At 30.4% G+C, this 16,153-nt stretch overlaps 2 protein-coding genes across 4 annotated transcripts; one reads left to right on the top strand and one right to left on the bottom strand.

The window, feature by feature from the left end:
- Positions 1 to 428: 428 nt before the first annotated feature.
- On the bottom strand, positions 429 to 5,963 carry LOC113857498 (external alternative NAD(P)H-ubiquinone oxidoreductase B2, mitochondrial-like). Of its 3 annotated transcripts, none has more exons than XM_027489465.1 (10): positions 5,661 to 5,938; positions 4,784 to 5,039; positions 3,647 to 3,853; positions 3,179 to 3,429; positions 2,758 to 2,980; positions 2,524 to 2,628; positions 1,706 to 1,978; positions 1,500 to 1,621; positions 1,255 to 1,374; positions 429 to 1,149 (listed from the first exon to the last, which is right to left on the bottom strand). In XM_027489465.1, the coding sequence occupies exons 1-10, from the start codon at positions 5,750 to 5,752 to the stop codon at positions 1,143 to 1,145; spliced, it is 1,656 nt and encodes a 551-aa protein (XP_027345266.1). In that variant the 5' UTR covers positions 5,753 to 5,938; the 3' UTR covers positions 429 to 1,142. The 3 variants fall into 3 exon arrangements, with proteins under 3 accessions (XP_027345266.1, XP_027345265.1, XP_027345267.1); XM_027489464.1 differs by having other exon boundaries at positions 572 to 1,153; positions 5,661 to 5,963; XM_027489466.1 differs by having other exon boundaries at positions 1,106 to 1,183.
- LOC113857499 (probable RNA 3'-terminal phosphate cyclase-like protein) lies at positions 3,629 to 15,926 on the top strand. The gene is made up of 7 exons (XM_027489467.1): positions 3,629 to 3,641; positions 13,231 to 13,522; positions 13,612 to 13,764; positions 13,990 to 14,168; positions 14,239 to 14,414; positions 14,559 to 14,775; positions 15,400 to 15,926. Exons 2-7 carry the CDS (start codon positions 13,318 to 13,320, stop codon positions 15,607 to 15,609), a joined length of 1,140 nt encoding a protein of 379 aa, XP_027345268.1. The 5' UTR covers positions 3,629 to 3,641; positions 13,231 to 13,317; the 3' UTR covers positions 15,610 to 15,926.
- The last annotated feature ends 227 nt before the right edge of the window (positions 15,927 to 16,153 follow it).

The raw sequence follows: 16,153 nt of genomic DNA, 5'->3' as shown, positions 1-16,153 counted from the left end.
CTGCATGAATTAATAGAACCTAGTTTATTTTTTAAAAGTTTTAATTTTTAATTTATATTTTATCTAAATTTTAAAATACTCGTGACATATTGATGCTTTAGATGAATCCATTAATGCTTCAATTATACTTCGTTTTGAACGAATTAATAGAACCTAGTTTATTTTTTAAAAGTTTTAATTTTTAATTTATATTTTATCTAAATTTTAAAATACTCGTGACATATTGATGCTTTAGATGAATCCATTAATGCTTCAATTATACTTCGTTTTGAACTAGTCACCTTGTGATCAAATACACATTTATTTCCATAGATTAAATATTGTTGTACTTTTTACTAGGATGTTCAATTGACACTTTAGTGGGGATATACAATCATAAAAAGAATAGTACAACGGTAACAGTAACAGATTTTCAATCCTCAAATCTTGAAAACATAAGAATGTGATTATAGTCATTTTCATATAACCATGTAAATGGAAAAAGCATTAAGCAACTGTTATACACTTTTCTTTAATGCCGATAGCAAACAATTCAACCACGAGCGCTTACTAACAAATTTCCGTTTGTTTAAGGATGCATTTCTGGATTCGCATAATTGACAAGACAGAAGAAACACAATAGAGTCTACCCATGTACATTCCAACAAAGCAATGATCTAAAATAAACTTATTCCCTTGAGCAGAAATTCGAAAAATAGGAAAATAACAAAGTATTGAATCAAAATAACAGGAATGATTGATGAGAAGCTAAGCATCACCAAGCATCTCCGAAATAAATCTGCAAAACTCGGAGATCCACTAATGCCTCAATTCCAATATCATAGCCATGAAAGAAAAGGGGAGGGGTATGTAAAATATTCATTTATGAAGGTAAACATGGGAAAGCATCATAAAAAAATCCCAGCTGTGACGTCCCCGCTGGGAGCCTGCTCGTGTTATTCAAAGAATCAGCAAGTGAGAAAAAGAAAAAAGAACGAAAAAAAAATCCCTATATGAAAATAAAATGAAGATCGATGAGCTCTGCAATATTGGCACAGAAGAGACTGGAAAATGTTAAAAACTGTTTCAGATTTGACTTGAATCCCTCCCAAAAATAAAGCGTCTTGTCCAGTCTGATACAACTAACGCCCTTGTGCGCCAGCTTACTTGCTTGCTGTTCAAGCATGGGATGAAGCTTTAACAACTTGATGATAAGCATGCATAATGAATCTTGTAGTTTTAAGAAAATCATTAAGCAAAAGGAAATTCACTTACCTTGCATAGACAGAATACCACAGCCATTGACTGCTGTGTCCAATTGAAACCCAATCCCCAGGAAGCTGTGCAGCTGTCTGCTCTCCTCCTAGAGGAGCAAATTGGCCAAAATGCTTGTACCTTCAGGAGCAATCAACCATGTAGTAATGAGCAAATCATTTGCCAACCAGTGAAAAACCTTCATCATGTCAAAGGTAAAGAGCACATCAAAGACTAGGAACTAGAAATTAATATGATCATGTTACCTAAAGGGCTTGAAGCGATGGCGCCCTTCTCCTCTGAACCTGAGAGGACCCTCTGGATTCTTTTCACACTCTTCCATCCGGTTAAAGCACTTGGCCAGGTAGGTGCCTTGCTGGGATGCAACCTGATATGTAGTTTTAGAAACCCAAAGTCATATCACTGGGGGGACAAAATCAGATAAGAGAATGCCATATAAGAAGATATGCACCTGCGCTGTGGCCGGAAGAAATTTCATCTGAGAATCCACTTTAGAGAGCGCAGTTTTGAGTTCATCGATGTTGAGTTCAATAGATTCTTTTTCAACATCTCCCTTGGCCTCCTTCAACAGATCAGCAATGTCGTGCATCTGTTTATTCTTAAGATACAATTCCACCTGTGGGTATCTTTCACAGATGTCATCCAATGTCTCCTGAAATTCTTTGACTGTAAGAGTTCCTGAGTTGTCTTTGTCAGCCTTCTTAAATATTGCCGCAATATCTTCCTAAAATGCCACAACAACCCAAGTTCACAATCAACAGGGAGAAATATCATGTGAAATTCAAATAAATATCACACATCATACAATTCCCAGATTGTCAACAAATTTCAGGGTTATGCCATAAATTTATTTGAACTCTAAATAAAAAATTTATTTGAATAAGCTGAAAAAAACGTATTTTGATAAAGTATACCAGTAAACCTATTGAACTAAGCTAAGGAGACCTTATTGGAATCCTAAATATTTGCATAAGCTACCAATAAATTCTTCCAAACGCCCCCTTTTATTCAATTAGCTTGGCCAGGCAATAAATGCTGGTGAGCATACACTTGCTATTTCAACAAAATTAAATAGATATATTACCGCAATGAAAAGACAGAATAAATAAATTGCAACCGTAAACGCTGAATGTAATATAGACTTCACAGTATTAACACGAATATCTATAAGAATGGAATATAGCTGGAGTGTCGCAAGCGTGAGAACATGCACTAGTAAGAATGACCAATGTTAATCAAATAAATGGAGGATTAGATAGTATAAGATACCATGACTTTTCGCTGATTTATTGTAGCACAATCACCAAGCGCATATACATTGGTAGTTGATTCAACTCTCAACCATTCATCAGTAGCTATGGCACGTCTGTTGGCCTGTTCAGAATTATCAATGTTAAGTAAATAATAGATGAACGTAAAATTATAAAAACAAACTACAAGAGAAACATGATATGGCCTATTGAATCCAGAACAAATATAAGGGCAAAGTTCCCAAAGACACACCTGACCAATTTGTGACATAAAATCTCTTATAAATGGACGAGTGCCGATACCAGTTGACCAGACAGCCATTCCATAAGGAATTGTAGTAATTTCTCCTCCATTTTTCATTTCCTTAGTAGATATTTCTTTCTCAGATACCTTCACAACCATGGATCCTGTTTTCACATCAATGCCATCTCTTCCGAACTTGTCTTCAGCAAAAGCAGTGATTCTTTTGTCAAACCTGAAAAATGAGAGCATAAGAATGAAACTGTATAAATTTATAGAAGGTTCTAGTTTAAACAACAAAACATAAAATCCATGACTGGATCGAATACTTTCAAATACCGAAATGCCTACTCAAACAAAAATAAGGGACATCAAAGCATCATTAAAAAAGTTTCTAATAAGGACAAAAGTGTAACGAGAGTTTCACACTCACATGCTCAAAATATGCTCTCCAGCCTCCAGAAGCGTAATTTTAACTAAATCCTTTATCCCAGGATATAACTTGACCAAATCCTCAGTGACAAAATCATGTAGTGAGGCTGCAAACTCCACTCCAGTTGGACCACCTCCAACGATAGCAAAATGAAGAATTCTCTTCTTTTCTTCTTCACTTACACTAGGCAAACTTGCTCTCTCAAAGCAGTCAATGACAGCTCTTCTAATCTTCTGTGCATCTTCAACTTCCTTCACAGTACACACATGTCCATGAGATAACTAAAAACCAAAAACGCGTGCATAAACCAAAACCAATCACACCTATGAGGCTACGACATCACTTGATTTTACTCTTTCTCCTTGCCTCACTCTTTCTTAACTGGACGAAGTTTTTTTTTTTTTAAATGTACACCATAAATGCATGCTATTATGATGCACTCTATATGATATTGATAAAAGAAGTTACCTTCAAGAAATGACAATTCTCCATCACTCCCGGAGTATTAAATGTGTTGACATTTGCCCCCACAGCTATGATTAGGTAGTCATAGTCGACAACAAATTCATCTTTCTCGTTCAAATTATTGCTTATATTAGATCGACAGTAAACTTTCCTGTTTGCTGCGTCAATCTTGACACATTGTGCTTCACTGAATTGAACGTCCACCTCTTTCTGCTCGGAAGATGACATGAAAAAGGGTCTAGTTATATCCACTAGTAATGAGTATAGCATTAAGCAAATTTCTATACTGGCAATCTAATTACCAGATATGTATCTCCTAATGGCAATTCGTCATCACACCAGCATATCCTATTCGTTTATGATGTGATACAATCTCATAAGTGTGATTGACATAACAAGAAATTCCGGTGAAAACAGTGACGGCAAACTTCAGTCACATTGCGTCTAGACATGAGACCAAAGCTCCGTTCGTTTCACAGAAAATATAACACAACGGTGTGACAAAAGTTCCAAAGAATACATATATGACGTAAATAGGTTAATGAAAAAGAAAAAAAGAATCCCACATATTAAATTATTTTTGTTGTTTTAATCTAATAAATTAAATTCCATTTAATAAAGAAATATAGTTTTAATAGCAAAAAAAAGAAGAAGAAATAAAGTTTTAGTTAACAAAATAATAAAAAAATTAAAAGTAAATTCTATAATACTCTGAGAGAACATTTTATACTTTTATATAGACAGAACAATCTTAACTGTTAATTTTAGTGAAAGAATTAGTGATATATTTAAAAAAGACTTCAATAACTTTTAATATCTTAGTATAATATAGGGAGAAAGTGCTGCTCTATCCAAGCATGATTGACAATACAACTAAAATCCATAATTTTGGTTTAGGACTCCGATGAACCTAATTTAAGCCTAGTTGAATCATTATAGCAGCAAAGTTTTTCTTATTGAGTTCTAATGTACCCGTATCTTCAGGGACTTAAAATTCAAGAAATAGCTATAATTGATCCTTGTTCGTGCACGGTGATTTTTCTTAATCATATATAAAAATTATTTTAAGATTAATTTACAAATTCATAATTCAATAATAAGAAACAGGGGAACAAGTATCTGTTTTGTTTTGATCATCACCTTCCTAAAAATATTGCGGACGGGTTCAACAATGCTGCGCGCCTCGACGGTGCCGCAGGTAACACTGGGCAGCAAAGGAGTGAATGCAAAATAATTACGAGGTGACACCACGTGAACCTCATATCTGGGATTGTTCAGATTCTTCAAGAAACTCGTCCCTGCCCACCCAGTTCCCAGCACCACCACCTTTTTCTTCTCTGTCACCGCCGCTTCAGATGTTCCAACGGCATCACTGTAAGCCAAAAGCCCTCCACCACTGCATCCACCAAAGCGTTAACCTCTTCAATCACACAAATATATAACATAACATATGTGTGTTTAAGTCCACATTTCTGCATAAGCCTTCAAAGTTTTTCGTCGATCTATTCACTCATATACGAGACTAAGAGGAACAAATATCAACGGTCGATCCATAAATGGTTAAACTTAAAAGTCTATTAAAATCATAAGATTATTTTAAAAAATATATTTATTTTTAACCATTATAATTCACACTATCATATAAGAGAGACTTCCTTGTATCATATCATAATATATACTATATGATAATATATATGTGTATTCAATTTAATCTGCGTCTGGACTCTGGATTACACGCTGTCTTTCCTTGAAGAATTAAGCAAACCAGAGTATAGTTTGATTCAGAGGATCAGAAATAACTTTGGAGATAATTTTGAATAAATGGCTTGAAAAGTTAATTTTCATCGCAATATATGTGGATCTATCCTAAAAGCAAAATTCAGCGAAGAGGTGAAAATAAGATAAAGCAAGCACGACGAAAAGTCAAAGCAGAGTACAAAAGTAATTACAATATATTTCTTTTAGAGAATAGTGTAATACAAAAGAGGGGGAAGAAGTGAAATGAAGTTGATGGTACCTTACGGTGGTGCAGAGAAGTACAAGCTTCAATTGGGAGCCATGGTCATGGAAAGCTCTAGAAACTCGTTGAAAGAAAGTAAAACTCCGCATTTTCTGTTTACAATTGTTTCGCGGAGTTTCCGAAAATTGAGGGAGAAAAATAAGAGAGAAGAGGTAGTTGTAAAGAGAGAAAGAGATGGGTCAGGTATGGTATATTGGTATGTTAAAGGGGTCAAACAGAGTCCAGAGAGGTGGGAGAGAGGAAGTTACGAGGCAAAACAGGAACTGCGTGTGCTTTAGGCTTTCAAGCGGCGCCTTACGTAATGCCCTCTACTTTCTCCTTTCTATATCAACATACTTTAATAAAATTAATACATATTCTTTTTAATCCGCCAAATTATAAATGTTTATGGTTTTAATTTTTTATTCTATAAATATTTACTTAAAACTTTAATTTTTAAATTTTATTTTTTAATTAAATTTATTTTATTACTATTATATAAAAAATTAAATAAATATTGCTTTATAAAATAAAAGATTAAAAGTGTTTTATAATTTAAATAGATATCTATTCGTAATGAAAATCATGATGTTGCCACGCAAAAGGAACAATAATAGAAGGTTAGGAGATTAATAATACAGAGTTCTTACGTTTGCTGTCATTGATCAAAGTGAATCTGCAAATATTTGTTTTGTCGGTCACGCTTAATAATATAGTTAACCAATATTAAACGATTAAAAACTCGACTTTGCACATGAGTGTATTATTAAGAAAATTGAATTTTATCAGAGCCCTGAGTACAAAAAATATTCGGAAAACAAAATGCATAATAATGTATCAAAGTTAAATGTATTATATGTAAGAGAATTCCTTTGTAGCTTAACAATACGTTTTTATTTTACAAAAATTATTATATTTTTCAGTTTTATAAATTAATCTGTTTGTAATATTTTTCACTTTATCTTAATATTAGTAATAAAAAAAATATGTAAAATGATATTTTAAATACTCTAAGAAATAATAATTTAGATAATTTTACTTATAATTAAAGTCATTTCACAACTTTCTTGTATTTTCTATACCTATGGTGAATAAAAATGAATAAGATATGTATTATTATGATATACTATTTTCTTACATTACATTACTCCAAAATGTTTTACTAAAAAGTGTGGTATTGTGTAAATTGGTACTTTTTATTTTATAAAAATTTATAAATAAAAATATATAAAAACATTCATTCTTTAAATAAATAGGGAGAAAAAGTAATTGTTTTTTAAAAAATAATTAATTAGTTACCTTTTTTTAATAACTTTTAAAAATGTTGTATTTTTTTTTCTTTTGCTAGTCAAAACTTTGTCCTTTTAAAAATAAGCATAAAAAAATTCAATATCTTGAAAAATTGAAATCCAATCGGACCGAATGCGATGTACCGGTGAGTTGCTCTTTTTTTGACTAAATATTAGTTTTAGTTGTGGGAAAAGAAAATATGTTTTGGATGTCCATATTTTCAAATGATAAAAAAAAATAAGAGAAATTATATAAAATATTAGTTGTTACTTGTTAGGCTGGCGCCTGGCGGCAACCAAATGAAGCACGTGTCATAAGAAAAGATTCAAGTATATAATATATATGCTTTCAAATTTATATAAAAACTAAATTTCTCATACACTGTATAAGCATTATTAAATTAAAATGAAATATTCTATAAAATTGTAATGAGTAACTTTTGAAAAATCCTTTAAAATAAAATGATTTTTATATAATTTTAGAAACACTTTTCTTAAAGTTTAAAGAGAAAAGATGCTTAAGTTGATGAAGTATCTTTGAATAGGCAAAGTGATAAAAATAAATTAATACTAGCCTTTCGAGATTAATTTTTGTTCAACCAATTTAATTTGCAAGTTAATTACTCCATATTTAAATAACTAATAATAAAACTTAGGATGGAGAGGGTTGCAACAAAATTGGAGAAGTCACCGTCTGCGCAATAAGGATTAGAAGTTTTTTTTTTTTAATCTGTTGCAGGTGTGAACATCGCTGTTGCTAAGAAGTTCCTTTTGTTTACATCTGCAACAAAAAAAAAAAAAAAGAATTTTAATTGTGATATATTGTTGCTTTAAATGTTATATTATTATTTAATGGTCTATACAAGTTTATTAAATAACATATTAATATTTTATTAAGAATGAATGAGATAAAAAAAAGAATTGAATCATTCTTTTTATTGGGTCACGATTTCTAGAAGAACGCTGAGTTTGTTGGGTCTAAAATCCAGAGACAGGCTGTTCCTCCAACATACGCAACCTTTCTCACATGCCTTTCACGTGAACCTAACCGTAACCTAACATGCCTTTGGAGGGAAAAAAAAAAAACAAAAAAAGAATCCCTTCCTATTTTTCCTATTTTAGTATTGGGCTAACATTTAGGATTTTGCATTGTATTGTTTGATACATATATTTCTTTTGTACTTAGGAAATCATTTTTAATTAAAAAAACATTACTTTTTAACTAAAGTGAGATAGATTGAATTTTTATTTTTAGACAAATGTTTTTAATATTATTTACAAAATAATAAAAATAAAATGATTACATTTAAAACAACATCAATTATTTGATATTCAAATAATAAAAGATAGTATTTTGATGGTAGTGGCGTGTCATAAATTGGCTTGATTAATTTTATTGGAGACTTGAGAGACATCCATGCAACTTCTGCTTTGGTAGACATACTACAAGGATGCAACTTCTACTACTTGCTTGTATTAAATAAAAAAATGTCACATAATGAAGAGATGGTGGCACTTTAGGTTTTGTTGGAGAAGGGGTGACCTATTTGTTTCCAAAATAAGCTTGAGCCCTAATTATGGTGTTCAAGTTATTTGCCACATAGAAGCATTTGGTCTAAAATGTTGTGAATCAACTGCATGCGTAAAGGACAAACAAGCATAGAGATTGTAATGTTAAGAGTTTGAGATGGTCTCTGTCCCTGTATATGAAAAAAAGCTTCTATCCTTGGACTACTTTTATGTGGATTGCAATTTTAACATTCGTCCTCATATTTTTGGGTACGTAACTACTACTACACCTCAATTCATTACCTGCATTTTAGGTAAATGGTATATGCTTTTCACTTGCTTAAATATATTTTTATTTCTTATTAATATGACTAAATTTAATTTTAGTACTTTTATTTTTATTTTCATTGTTTCAATTTTTAAAATTGTTCTTGTTGCTACTTGGTATTGACGTACCTATATCTAATATGTTGTGTTAACGACTATTTTAAAATGATATATAACATAACATTTTTAAATGTAAGATAAATTATATTTTCACTTTTTGAAATTTAACAAAATTTTACTTAATACCCTTCTCTGTTGTGTAAAAAAAGGGTATTAAGTATTATGTTATTACATGAAAGTGTAAGATCATATTATCAATAAGTAATGATAAAGAATATTTTAAAATTTTAAAACTATGAGGATCAAAATTAATAGTTTTTTAAGGAATTAATGCCAAATTTAACTGTATTTGTCAAGACTAAAATATATTTTATCAATTTTCTTTTACTGAGCCTTTTTTTTTCTAAAAAACTAAAAATAAAAGTACTATTTTAATATTAAAGTTAAAATTCAACAACATATGTAATTAAAAATGTCTAACTTAATAAAAAAAATATTCGAATATATTCCTAGTATTAATCTTAAAACTTAACAAATAAACCTTGATTCAAGCATTGGTAAATACCAAAGTATCTGTACTAGCACTTTTTCCATTTGCAAGTAATACCATACTAGGGATTCATATCCATCTGGTAGGTAACTTTATGAATAACTTTTTCTGGAACTAAAGAAATGGGAGGTAAGTTTAGAGCGCTTTAAGACCATATAGTACAAGCATATGCAAGGTTAAAACGCTGGGAATTCATGCGCAACAATAGAATAAGAAAATACTACAAATACCATTTATTACGATTCAATATGAGAGATTACAAAAAGCACTCTACAATATAAAGCATATCATTTGAAGTTGAACAATATTAGTAACATGATCAAGTCATTTCACAGAGATCCAAAACATAATGGACCTTTAATCCCTATATAATAAGCATGCAAAGGTTTAATTATGGCAATTTCTTCCAAAAACCAAAATTCCATTTACTCTTTTCAAACTCATTACCATTCCCTGGGCTTTGGCCTTATTTGTAGCAAGTGCAGAAGGAGGCAACCTTGCTAGCAATTTTGGACACTATTGAGTAAACAACCAACAAACAACAGCAAAAGTTTGTCTACTAGTTAGAAAAAAACACTCAAGGAGGATTATAATAGATTTTGTCAAATATATTTTTTGGATAAATATTTATGTGGTTAGAATTGTTTTTTCATCAAATGATTTAGTGTTGGACATTTTTGGAAAAGTTCTAATCGTTAGAGAAAAATTCTCCCTCGTTTATTTTTTATGTATGTGTATTTGTATATTGAGATGAGAGACTAAATTTAAATTTCTTCGGAAGTACACACACGTTATATCCTTTGTCGGCTTCACTTACGAGAATATGCTCTAACGTATATTACTAAATAGACCTAGATCCAATGTTTTTACTATGAATCTATGATTAATCATATTCATCATCCTTCATCGTTCAACAAAAAAAAAAAGTATTTTCTCTATTGATAAACCTTTGTCAAAATGTCAAGTCTAATTATTCACTAAATTTTTGAATTTTTCATGCCTAAATATGTATTTGTAACCCCTATAATTTCTTCCAACAGCCTCTAACTCAAGAAGTAATTGCAAAGTATTTAGATGGTAATGAAAGAAAATCTTTATCTTTATATATATAAAAGTATATGAGTTTTGGAAGAAATTTTGCAATATCTTTTGAAGAAAAATTTGTCTTCACTCATTAACAATAATCTTTATATATTAATATATTAATTAATAATAATTAATTACTATTTAAGACCATCTTAAACGGTTTAATTTAAATCAATTAAATCTATTCATTTTTTATTTTTAATTAGCAGTTTTAATATATATTTATGCCGTCTTAAATGATTTAATTCAAATCACTTAAATACATTTATTTCTAATTAACAATTTCATATGTTCAAAAGGTGCATTCGACAGATTTTAACCTTAATATTAATGTTTATTTTAAATTTTATTATTAAAAATTAATAATTAATAAAATTATAGAACTATGAATTAGAATAAAGACATTAAAATAATAAATATATTAATGTTTATTTTAAATTTTATTATTAGAAATTGATAACTGATAAAATTACAGAAAACTCTTGAACTTTAAATTAAGTCCTTAGGGATGTGGCAATACACCTAAAAAATTATTCCAACAAACATATTCTCCCCTAGACTCGGAATAGTGACATTGACTAAATGTCCTGTCCAAGTCAAGGAACTAACTCCGAATAGTCTTGATAAATGATTATCAAGACAGGATTTAGCATTTTTAAACCACGAAACACTCGGTTTCTATTTTAGCTTTAGATGTAACCAACATGTTATAAAATATATGGTAGAAACAAATAATAGAAAAAGAGCTGCAGTATAAAGATTACCATTAGTATGTAAACTGATTGTATACCACCACTGATAAACATCGGAATAGGCTATATTCACTGGGCCTGGAGCACCCCCTCGAGTAAAAGCTTCTATAGCTGGTTGACCAAAATGAGGATCCCAAATTGCATGAGCAATAAGTCATACATGTAAAGGATCTTGTATCCATGCTTCAAAATTTCCTTGCCAAGCTATATGAAATAAATTCCCATAAGTCCATAGAAAAATTATTGTTAATTGTCTGAAATGAGAAGCAATGTTCTAATAAAGATATTCCGCATTAATATCATCATGACTCTCAATGTCATGTGTGGTTTACGACGAGTAATGGAGTCCTGAGCTAAGCCTTGACTAAACCTTAAAAATCTTAATGCCATAATGATTTTCAAATCCTCCTAGTTATTATCCTACTGCAATAATTCTTGCTAAAAAGATGCTCATGTCGTGGCAATTTATAATATTAATATATACTAATATATAATATAAACAGATTTTTGTGGCATATAACTATATTTACTAATTTATAATTAAATTATTATTAATAAAATTTTTAATGTTTAAAGTTACATATAAATTATTTTCAACTGTTAAATTTATTTTTGATAGATAATTTATAATTAAAAATAATCAACAAATTTTATTTTGTATTTTTTTCTTTCTATTATATTACAAATAATAAATTTTATATTTAATTATAATTATATAATATACTCAGACATATTTACTAGACATAAGAGAATTAATCTTTTTTATTCCTAAATTGTGTGCTATATAGTTTTGAAAAATAAAATATATTTTTAGTATTTATAAATATAGTTAATATTTATTTTATTCTTTCAATAGTTTTATTCTTACAAATTTTATTTTTAGTATATGGTAAGTCTTAATGTAATATATGAAATATTTTTTATTTTAAATTTTAAATTAATAGATTAAGTAATAAATATATGATTCAATAACATGAGGTTAAATTATGATACACGATAGTGATTTTAGAATACAAAATAAGTTTATTTAATAAAATAATTAATATTTTTAATCCTTAAATTGTGAACTATATAATTTTATAAGATAATATATATAATTTTATTCCTTCAATATTTTTTGTTTTAAATTTTTTTAAATATATTACAATTTATTTTTTTACTATGGATCCTTATATTGTGGTATGTATATATATATATATATATATATATATATATATTAAATTATTATAAATTAATTATAAGAGTATTTTTAAACTTTATATATTTAAATTTATAATCTTATAAATTAAAATAATATTTGAGTTTAATTTTTCTATTTTTAAAGTTAATTTATAAATATTTAAAAGTATATTATAAAACTTAATACAATATATTAAATAATTTTATTAATAATAATATTAGTATATATTTATTAATTTTAAAATTTAAAACAGTTTAAATATTATTATATATATTTTATACAATTATTTTTATTTTATAATTATTAATTATTATATCATACTATGACATAATAATTTATCCATGCATCACTTTTCTAGCTCAAATATATATTTTCAGTGAGTTATTAATATAATATTTTATTTTTAAAATGACATTATATTAACAATTCCATGACAAAATATACATTTAATTAATAAATAATTTAAATATTTTTTCAAGAGTTAAATAGAAATATTTAAACGCTTACGAATTGTTTCTTGGACAACTAACTTAAGCTTTATCTTATCTTAATAATGCATATTGACATTTAATTCTAAATTTTTTTAACATATTATAAAAATAATCTCTAATTTTAATTAAAAATAATATAAAAATATCTATAATACAGAAACTAATTTAAAGTCTTGCGTTTTCTTGTCAACAAAGTCTGACTTAAGGGGGTATGGACACAGGGAGTTGAGAATTCTTAGGATGTTGGGCTTCAGTTGTCAATTTTGGGCCCAAACGTCTTCGACATGCCGAAGGTGTTAATTGGCTCCATTTGGTAGGGTTTTGGTTGAAAAAAAGAAAGAAAGAAATTTGGTAGGGTTTTTGAGAACTCTTCATTCATCTCCAATCTCTGACGAGGCAACAAAATCTGCAGCTTCAATTGCGCAGGTGAAATGGGGAAGATGGCTTACAAGAGGCTGAAGGGAAGCCAGAGCTTCAGACAACGCCTTCTTCTCGCCACTCTCACTTCCACTCCCATTCTCATCGAAGACATTCGCGCAACTGAAACTTGGCCTGGTCTCCGCAACCACGAGATTTCACTTCTTCGTTTGTTCGAGACTGTTTGCGACGATTGCCACGTCGAAATCAACGAAACCGGTATGTCCTTTTTCTTTTTCATTTTTTAGTCCAATTTTGTTGCTATAATAACAATCATTTTTTAATTATCGTTTGGTTGAGCTTCGCAGGTACCAAATTGAAGTATAAACCGGGAACTATTATGGGTGGTAAACAACACCGTGCGCACGACTGTGGTGTCTCGCGGTCCATTGCTTATTTTTTGGAGCCACTCATCGTGATATGTTTGTTTGCCAAACAACCCCTTACCATTAGGCTCAAAGGTATAATTAATCACTTTTTTAGTTACTACATTTTTTATAACGGTTCAATATAAGAGTTTTTGCATACTGTCTTTTCATTCTTTAGGTTAATGATTCTTTTTTTAACTAAAAGGAGTAAAAAATAAATCAAAGAAAGTATGTAAAAGGTTCAAAACTAGAAGAGAAGGACCGTTTGGAAGATATCCTAATGAGTTGAGTTGACACTGTTTGAAATGTTGTTTGTAGGAATCACAAATGATTCTAAAGATCCATCAGTTGATACCTTCAAATCGACTGCTTTACCCTTATTAAAGCGCTTTGGAGTCCCTTCTGAAGGCTTGGATCTTAAGGTAGAGAGTCGCGGACTACCTCCGAATGGTGGTGGCGAAGTTCTTTTGTCACTTCCTGTTGTTCAAAGTCTAACGGTGAGTTTCTAAACATATTATATATATTTTTTTTCCTTTTGTTTGTTATCTTATATGTTCTTCCTACCAGGCAGTTAATTGGATTGATGAGGGGTTTGTTAAGAAGATTAGAGGAACCACATTTTCAGCAAGAGTGTCTGTTCAGTTTGAAAATAGCATGATTAAAGCGGCTCGTCGAATCATCAATCCACTAATTTCAGATGTGCATATTTTTTCTGATCACCGATCAGGTCCACAGGCTGGAAAGTATGATTCCTTGCATTCAACAAATATTGTGGAATATTTCATTTTGAATTTTGGAAGCATGTGTGATAGAAATAAGGAAAATCATATTGCATAATGCATAACAACATATTCTCTTTATATTTAATTTGTCATTTGCTGGCACAGTTCTCCTGGATATGGGATTTCACTGGTTGCGGAGACAACTACCGGTTGCTTCATCTCTGCAGATACTGCTGTTTCTCATGCTAGGGATGAAGATTCTTCAAGCCTTGCAGATGATGAGAAAAAAGATCTGATGCCTCCTGAGGATATCGGTGAGGGAATTGCTAATGTTTTACTAGGGGAGATAGCTCAATGTGGAGTGGTAGATTCGACACATCAGGTTAGTATGTCAGCAGTTTCGGCCTGCTTTATTCTTTCTTTTCCAAATGATAAATACTATGTTGAACACAAAATAATATGGAGGTAAGGTACTTACAGTTGACAGATACCTGTATTAAACAGATAGAATACAGAAGTAGACTCCTTACACTAGAGAGAAAAGGCTATGGTCTAATAGATAAGGGGAAAAAGTAAAGAAAATGAAGCCAAAACCCACCTTTTCAGGAGGGTATCTTGGGCCCAGAGATCACTCCTTTCTCTGTTAAATTTTGTACCTCTCTTCTCTTGCACTTTGCGTATCTCCAAATTATTTTCCTTCTTTATTGTATTGCTGCCTGTCGTGTGTTACAGCACGCTTCAATTCATTTTCATCGACAATTCCTTTTTGGCTTTTGGCTTGTCGCTCCTGGACACATTTCCCTTGTTTACCCTCTCTGTCCTTTCTAGTTTTTACCATCCACCTGCTTCTTGGGCAATTCTCTCTTTTCATAAACATGTGTTATTGGGGAGACATATCAATTTTGTTGTCCTGCACGTGGGTTTGTAGGACGTGTGTGTGATGACATTTGCTTAGTTTTGCAGAACTTTGACTTCCCCTAATATTTTTTACTGTTTTGGTTTACAGGGTTTGTTATTTCTTCTTTGTGCTTTATGCCCTCAAGATGTTTCCAAGATTCGAGTTGGAAAACTTTCCCAGCATGGGGTTGAAACTCTCAGAAACATACGAGATTTTCTTGATTTGAAGTTTATTATCAAACCGGATCCAAATTCAGAGTCTGTTTTTCTGAAGTGTATTGGTTATGGCATGAAGAACCTTTCTCGGAAGGTATCTTGAAGCACCGTCAACAGTGTTGTATAATCCAAAATGAGTCCTGCGAATTGTAGTTTTCAAGCGATTGCTACTTCGGTACCTGGAAAAGAATGCAACAGCATCTTCAATACATAATATAATGCTAATGGTTGTGAAATAACCACGCCCAAAATGGATTGACAGGAGAGTTCAGTTTCAATTGTAACCCAATTTTGCTAGCTGGTTATGTATTTTAAGCGTTCCTCGCAAATGATAGCGTTTCTCCAATTTTGAAGAACAAGTAAGTACGTTATACATTTTGTAGATTAATACAAGAAATCCCAGTTATATTATTTTTTATGTATTAATCATGCAATTGATATTCTATGATTCTCCAAAACTTACGCTGATAAGCTGCAACATATTTTATTACAATGCATCGCTAGCTGCAGTTTCCAGGACAAGCAATAAGTAGAATTTCTTGGAAGAGATTAAATATTAAGAATCTGACAAATCAGAACAGAAAAGATTAAAGGATATAAACTGGCCAGATCCTTGAGCTCTAAACATCATATTATGGTCAGACATA

This window comes from Abrus precatorius, unplaced genomic scaffold (genome assembly GCF_003935025.1).
Source record: "Abrus precatorius isolate BTA unplaced genomic scaffold, Abrus_2018 Scaffold2, whole genome shotgun sequence".
Lineage (NCBI taxonomy): Eukaryota > Viridiplantae > Streptophyta > Magnoliopsida > Fabales > Fabaceae > Abrus > Abrus precatorius.
Note: the sequence above shows the minus strand (reverse complement) of the source record. Positions and strands in the feature narration are given on the sequence as shown.